The sequence below is a fragment of the Cicer arietinum genome, chromosome 1, assembly GCF_000331145.2.
Source record: "Cicer arietinum cultivar CDC Frontier isolate Library 1 chromosome 1, Cicar.CDCFrontier_v2.0, whole genome shotgun sequence".
Classification (NCBI taxonomy): domain Eukaryota; kingdom Viridiplantae; phylum Streptophyta; class Magnoliopsida; order Fabales; family Fabaceae; genus Cicer; species Cicer arietinum.
Window position 1 is genome coordinate 45,774,879 of NC_021160.2, and position 8,287 is coordinate 45,783,165.

Sequence of the window (8,287 nt, forward strand, 5' to 3'; positions counted from 1 at the left end):
CTTTTCTACACAATTATATTTTCTAATCAACTTTCCAAATTATATTTACTTAACTTCTAGAAAGCACAATTCGAAACTAAACAAAATATATTTGAAAAAACAAAAGTAAACAATTTCTAACTTTTAAAAATCACAATGATTCAGTTGTAACTAAAATAGTAGAGAGGTCACAATGATTCACTAACTGTGTAACTAAAATAGTACAGAGGGACTTTTGTCACTTCAACATAACTTCTGTTGTGCCAAATCATTAAAATAATCTTTAAAAAATACAAATTCATGACTGCTATAATATCTGAAATTAAATTGACTAATATTTTAATATTTTAAAGATTAATTTAAATTTTTTTCTAATCAGGGACCACAAAATGATAATCTCTTATATTTTCATGGACTAAACGGTGGTTTATCCAAAATACAAATTTTGTGCCATCAAAAAGTACACTTTTGAAGACCTTTGAAATGTGGGGTGAAGTGAAGAGTAGAGTAGCCCCAAATCACATTATTATATGATTCAAGGACCAACTTTGCTGCCAACAAATTTCAAAAGCAGAGGCTATATAAAATTCACTTTATCATATAATAAAAAGGCATCCTAGTATTGTAAACGTGCAAAAGTGATCTGTCTTTAAAAATAAATTAAAAAAAGAAAAAGAAAATAATTATTTTCAAAAATAAAGAGTAAGCACCAATATTTATAAAAAAACATCATTTCAAACATGCATAAATTATAGTATTATTGGTAGGTTGCAGTTATGCATGCACCAATTATAACGTATAGGCTCAAATCTACCATCACACCTACCCCAAAATTTAATTTTTCAGTCCATGTGATTCATCTTCTAACAGAAACTTTATTGTGTACCATAAAAAACTAACCAACATTTGAATTCTCCAGAAAGAGTTTTTCAGTATATCATGGTTACTATTCCTCCTCTAAGGAATTTAACTGTATATAGAAACCATTCCAGTAACAACAACTCATGAAATCTGAACAAAATTTGAAAGAAAAATACAGTATTAAAACTAGAGTATATAGCTTTTTCCCAAAGACATGAGCAAAAAGCACAACATAGTATGTTTTTGTGGTCAATTCCCCTAAGAGGATGTTAAGAAACAGAAATAACTTAAGCTACCTCACAAACCTAGCCACCCAATTAGGAAAATTGGTTTAAAAGTTCCTTCTATAGATCCTAAAGTTCTTCAGAGAAGATAGGTGTATCCCAAAACCAACAGCAGCAGGACTATCAAAGCAGCAACTGCGATCCATACCAAGTAATTGTTGGACTTTTTCCTCTTCAGAATAGCTTTTGGAATCAACTCGGGGGCTTTAGCTCGGCTTCGGGACCTCACACTGCTCTCCTTTGTGACCTTTTCCTTCACTGGAGCTGGAGCGGCCTCAACAAGGTCGTTAACCTTTTCTGGTTCGGTAGCCTCGACTTCTGCCGCTTCCTGTTCCTCCTGGGTGACGGTTCCAGATTTCTTCTTTGCTTTCTTCTCACGGTCCTAGAAACCAATTTCAGATTTTGGACATTATATCTCAACAGAATAAGAAAGATTATTTAAATCCTATTATGCTAGTAAGTAGTATATTGTAATGTCATGAGAGAAAAATATATAAAAGTAAAATTAATAAACCGTACACAGTGCTATAGCGCCGCTATAGCAGCGATTTGATAACACTTTGAATTAAATAGCTGAACAATGACAATTTGTTCAAATTACGCTATGCCATAACGCTATAGCACCGGTATAGCCGCCATTTGACAACACTGTTCCAATGATAATTTCTTTTACCATTTTTCTTCATGGAATGACAAACTAGCATGAGCAAATCTAAATGCTAAAAGATATTAAAGTAAAATTAATAGGCCCTACACAAATAATGATGAGTCCAATGCAGTATTATCAATGGCGTCAAGCCAAAAATCCGCCATATAAATACAGTGTTAAGGCCTATGGCAGAAACATGGCAGACATTATAGGTGTTGCGGCCTATGGAGGCTGACACAAAATCCGCCAAGCTATAACACCATGACGGAAATTTGACATCACTGGTCCAATGATAGTTGTTTTTTAAAATCTTTTTTTCCCTCATCTCATAGCATGACATAAAAACTAGCACAAGAGAATCTAAAAAAAAAAAAAAACCATATCAACAATTAAATCACCTTAAGCTTCTTCTCAGCTTCCTTTTGTGCTCTGAGAGCTGCTTTGGCTGCAGCTTTCTCTGCTAACTTCTTCTTCCTTTCTGCAGCCAGCTTTGCTTTTGCGATTTCCTCTTCTCTTTTCATCTCTTTCAACTTTGCAGGATCGATTGCAGGCTCTTTCGCAGCAGTCTCCTTTTGGGGATTTTCAAATTCATAATCATCAACTTCTGCTAAATCCTTATTATCCGACTTGTTGGTTTTCAAATCCTTTGCTTTGTTTTTGCTTTCTTTCTGAGCAGCCAAAGTTTCTAGTGGAGAAGGCTTAGGCTCCTCCTTTGCCTGTTTCAGGACAGATTTTGGTAATGCCTCAGCTTCAGCAGGTTTCGGTTCTTCAAGCAGTGGCTTTTCATCAGGGTTTCTCATCCGTCCATCCCTGCTCAGTTGCCTCATATCCAATGATGACAAAATTCTTTTTTCATAGTCATCCCTAAAAGTTTTGCCACTGTTCCAAAGTGACATGAATTTCTCAACCTGGAATTGGAGGAAAGTTAGAAAAAGTAAGATTCAACCACAAAAAAAGGAGGATTAATGCGTAATGCCATCATTGACTATTCGATAGCTCCAAAGAATGAATAACCTCTGTCTGTGAAAGTTCATCAAGGGCGTTAATATCTTTCTTAGCAGCCAGCTCACGTGCTTTGGTCAGAAGCGTACGACTTTGGTAGAAATAGGAGTTCTGAAAAAGAAAATACCAATTCAAATTCAGAAATTAATTTGAAGAGCTAAATCATGACATTGGAAAAAAAAATGAATTAAGAAATAATGAAAAAAATCACTAAATAGTTACATCAGCAACAGCATCAAGCATGTTCAAATGAAATTTACATCAACCACAAGGAAAAAATTACACTTTAGGTAAGGACAAAATCACTAAACATGACAATAGATATGCTAAACCCAAACAGCATATTTTAGGTAAGAACTTGACAAATAAAAAGATTAGATGTGGTGCGATAATGGATGAAAATTTGAAAACAGACTGCACATCATTGAATGCCGCATTTTCAGATGAATGAAAGATAGGAGTGACATCCTCCACATTTTGCATTCCATCTTTCAAAATGTATTCATGCAAAATGAGATGAAAATGCAAAGGGTTTTCACACTTCTTATACATATATATTTGAAAACAAGACGACACTTTTGTAGTTAATAATGACTATAGAAAAGAGTCTAAAGCAAAACATACCCCCTCGTCGCGCTGTTTCCTCAGCTGCTGAATGCTCTCAAAAGATTTTTCCCTCTTCTGAGTTATAGCAGTCAGTTCATCCTGCAGAGACTGGATATCGGTGTCTATGGTCTTCAGCACATCATCAATTTGCTTGATTTTGGACCGAATCGCCTGTCTTTCCTTCTTCACTCCATCCAAATCCCCGCCTATAAGCTGCAAGACAATTAAACTATCAACACAGATATAAAAAAATTCAGAACTCTTAAAAAGAAACTAAATAGCAAACTTACAAAAAAGAAATATATCTTACCTTAACTTGATCTTGGATGGCGTCTTTCTGCCCGATAGTATCCTGTAACTTGGTCCTCATTGCAGCATTAGCAATAACTTTCTCCCTTGTCCCCTCAAGCTGTTTGATTTCTCGGAGGAGTTGTTTTTCCTCAGTCAATGGAATGCTCTCATGCTGAATGCGGTATTGTAAGCTATATATCTGTATCCAATAAAAGCGTATTGGTGAATGGAAAATACATATTGGAGGATAACAACAATACAAGTGAGAGTTTTGGATTAAAAAACTAGTAGGAGACTTATAACATACAACATCATTAAGTTCCTCCTCAGATGAGCATAAACCACCCCGACCTGCATTGTTCGCATTACGCAGCTTTCCAAGTGCCTGCTGCAGAGGCTCGATCTCTTTCATTTTCTCATCAAAAATACTCTGGAATTGCTTGCTGTCACCTCTGAGAATCTTAATCTGAGAAATCAGCTCTGCTCGTTCCGACTGCAATGAAGAGTAAAGACCAAATATACAGTTACATTAGATGTAAGTTGAGAATATAAAACTTCTGTAGAAAAAACTGCCCATTGTAAAGTCATGTGCAGACCACATAATTTTTTATTACATATCAGATGATTACAAGAAATTACTTCTTCACCGGTAGACAAAAATGTGTCTTTTCCGGTTTATGGCTCAATGCTGAAAGTCAAGAGGCACCAAAACATATGTGCCTTCAAAATTGGAAAATAAATTATTTGACTCCTTTGCATTAATTTTCCAGATTTCATCTCAAGGTAGTATGGCGTGCCTTATACGGTTTATGGTTCAACGTCTTGGTCCAGAGGCGCCAAAACATGTATGCTTTCAACACCGGAAAACAAGTTATTAGACTCATTTGCATGAACATTCCATATTAATTGACAACTCAAGTACAGCATTTATAGCGCCAATAAAATATTAAAAATTCAATTTTAAAAACACATTTGTTTTTAAAACGTTCCAACAATCTTATACACCAAAGTAACAAGTAAAATAGTTTGAATTTTAGGGTTTTTTATTGCAGTTACGAATTCGACAAGTAACAATGATGAATTATCCACAACTCACCCGCTTGGCCTTCAGAGCTTCAGTGATCTGAAAGCGAGCTTGATTTTTCTTGCTGATCTCCTTGTCAAGCAGATCAATTTTTGTTTTGATGGATGGATCATCATAAGGCCTGCATCTCACAAAGTAGAATGAATGAATCTGCTTAGGTGCAGGCCATTCTTCAGCAGCATTTGTCGGGCTATTGGAATCAGAAACATCATTGGCTTCCCCTTTCGCAGATTCATCTCCATGCGACCCGAATTTGATGGTCTCACCAGCTCCCGAATCTTGTTCCAGCTTTCCATTCTCCTTCTCAAGTGCAACAGGTTTGCCTCCTTCAACACCATTCTCCAATGGTCCTTGAACCATCTCAAATCCCACAATTTCGACCGCCATAGCTCCAACTACAAAGTCACTCTCACAAAATCAAAGAGACCTGATTCCAAATAAATACAAACAATAAGTATATTTACACCATATCAATGTATGAAATATTCAGCAACATCTATAATTCAATACTTTGATCCACATGCTCAATAAACAGGTAGAAAAAAAATGTCAAATTATGAATCAAAAAACAAAAATCAGAAACATCAACAGCGTATTATCATTATCAAACAACAAAACACACGCACATCATACAGAAATTTCCAAAACTAAAAAACACACACCATATACAGGACAAGGCAATATTATTATATTAACAATCAACACTTCAATTTTGCATCAAATTGATCACAAACCACTAATCCAAACAAGGCACATGAAATGGGAAAAAAAGGGATCTAAAGTTTAGCATCTTAATCTCAAACATGCAATCACAATCTGAATATACGATTTATTAAAAAATAAATAAAAATCCAATTTTTAGGGTAAAAATAAAAAAATTAACCTTATTATATTGTGATCAAACTCAACATGCAAAAAAATCCAAATCTCAGAAATTAGAGACAAAGAAAACATGACAAAATTTTATAAGTGCGTGATCTGAATAATCAATCAACCCATCATTGCTACAGAAAAAAAAAAGATAAACTACTTTGAATAAAAAAAAAAAGCTGAAGAAATGAAGAAAAAAAAGTGCAGAAGCAATAACAGAGAAAATACCAGTGTAGAGAGGTATGAAGATTTGTAGAGAAGAAGACCCCTTTTGACAAAGGGTCTCCAAATTCAATTCCAAATTACGTAAAAACCCAAAAAAGTGAAATTGAAAAATGGGTCAGATCTCAATCTGTTTTCTTCTTCCTTAGTCCCTCCACGTGCAGGTTTATTCAGAACCCATTTCGCAGAGAGAGAGAGAGAGAGGGAGGGAGAGGGATAGAGAGAGAGAGAGAGAGAGAGAGAGAGAGAGAGAAACTACAACAATTCAGTGTTCTCTATTTATATATAAACAAAAAAAAGGATAAAGATTTTTTCAGGTTCGGCAGTGGATTTCGCTACATCGATTTCTTCGAAACAGTAAAAACGTAGGGCTAATGTTTTTTCTTACACAGTTATTTTTAAGTTTTTTCTTTTTTTTTTGTCTTTTTTTATTTTGGATTTTCTTTAATTGGGTAAAAAGGTGAAATGAAATGAAAAAATAGGGTTCTTGGGTTTTGCACTTTTGGTTCTGCTTATGATTCTATTGTTACCTTTACATTTTATTCTTGGAATGAATGGAAGGTTTGTTTCTTTTAGTAGAAAATTTGCTGTTAAGGGATTTTGTGTTAGACCATTGACTTTTGGCAAATGGAATATGCACTACAAAAATGTTACAAGGCTATTTTTTAAAATGTATTTGTTATGGAAACATTAGGTGAATTTTTAGGTATGTAATTATATAGTTGAATATATCTAATTATCCGATCTGATACTGAAAAAGATTGCAGATAAGGAGCTCGATTAGGTAATTATATGGTTGAATAGATTTTATTATTCAGTTGAATGTTGATAAATGTTAGAAATATTGAACCCGTAAGACCATGTAAATTGTTTTATCAGTGGTTTAATCTGTTGGACTTATCATCTGGTAGAACATCAGTAGTAGGATTTAGGTGGAATAGATGAAGTTTGTCAAGGGTTGAATCATCGTTAAACTCGTAGTACAATATTGCTGACACAATAAATGTAAAAAAGGGGGAAAAATTATTGAAAAATAATTTTTTATTATAGTCGGAATCGTCCGAAACTGTTTGTTTGATAATTAGAAATTAAAAAATGAAAGAAATGATGGACTCGTCGTATCTTTTCTATATATAAAATCAAATATTATGTCTTAATTCATTATTTTGCAAACAAATATGATAAGTCAATCATATCACTATAAACTTCTAAATATATAGTTTGCTCAAAATCTCGTAATATCACAAGGTTTGGTTTGAAATTAGAAATAAATTAGATTGTCATAAAAAATATATTCTCTTTGGATAGATATATGATAGAATATTTGCATAACAATATTTTATCATATTATGTATGAGTTTAATTATTATGTATTGTTAGTGAAAATCAGTATCAGTACATCATATTTATTAATGGGTATGACTTTAGATGTACTTATGATAAAACTCAAAAATAACTAATGAGATATAAGAGTTGTGATTGAATGACAATATAAAAACTTTTTATATTGACTATGTATATCAATTAAATTCATTATGTATTTGATATAAATATGATGAAATTATATCATATGAAATCATAAAGTACCACTAATGTGTAAAATTATATTTAATTTGTTAAAATTAATTCAGTTTCACATTTTTTTTAATAATCATTTTACTGTTTATTTTAATAGTTTTTATTTTTTTTTTATGAATATATAGAATGATTGGAAAAAGTCCCTAAACCCATAATTATCAAAAAGTGATTAATAATATTTATATTGATTAAAATTAAAATTTATAATCTTAAATTTATCATTTTTAATTTATATTAAAATGTATTTATATCTTAGTATATTTCAATTTTTTAGTTTCAATTCTATTTTATATACTAAAAGATAAAATCATTTTCTTATCGTGTTATGCTATTTTCTAACTCAGCCCACACACAATTATACAAATTTAGTTAAAAAACATTATTTACTATAAAGTAATGTAATTCTATTTAAAGTAATTTTTAATGACATATTAATTCAAGTTCTGCCCAAAGTAAATTTTTTTATTTTAGTTATTAATAATTTAAATTAATAAATAATAATTACAATATACAAGATAATTTAAGTAATTTTTTAAATGGAAACTTATTGTCATATAGTCTACAAATTAATATAAAAACTTTCTTTACATATCAATTCAAATACCTAGATAATATTGTCATTAAACTATATAATATTTTATTGATCAAAATAATTTTTTTGATGCAATCAATCAAAATAACTAAGTCACATTAAAATTAGGCCTGTAAAAATAATTATCAGAATTAATTAAAGTCATATAGAAGTTACGTGAGAAATTTTTTTTACATGTATATATAATCATATATGTCATAAAGTAGGATAATTCAAAATAAAGTAATATTCAAATGGCCTCTTCATATATAGTTTTAGAATGAAAAAAG

At 31.8% G+C, this 8,287-nt stretch overlaps 1 protein-coding gene across 1 annotated transcript; it reads right to left on the bottom strand.

Annotated features, from left to right (window-relative positions):
* Nucleotides 1–834: 834 nt before the first annotated feature.
* LOC101490103 (proton pump-interactor 1-like) lies at nt 835–6,091 on the bottom strand. The gene is made up of 8 exons (XM_004487657.4): nt 5,855–6,091; nt 4,769–5,183; nt 3,980–4,165; nt 3,692–3,871; nt 3,400–3,594; nt 2,788–2,886; nt 2,172–2,681; nt 835–1,506 (listed from the first exon to the last, which is right to left on the bottom strand). The coding sequence occupies exons 2-8, from the start codon at nt 5,141–5,143 to the stop codon at nt 1,204–1,206; spliced, it is 1,848 nt and encodes a 615-aa protein (XP_004487714.1). The 5' UTR covers nt 5,144–5,183; nt 5,855–6,091; the 3' UTR covers nt 835–1,203.
* Nucleotides 6,092–8,287: the final 2,196 nt, after the last annotated feature.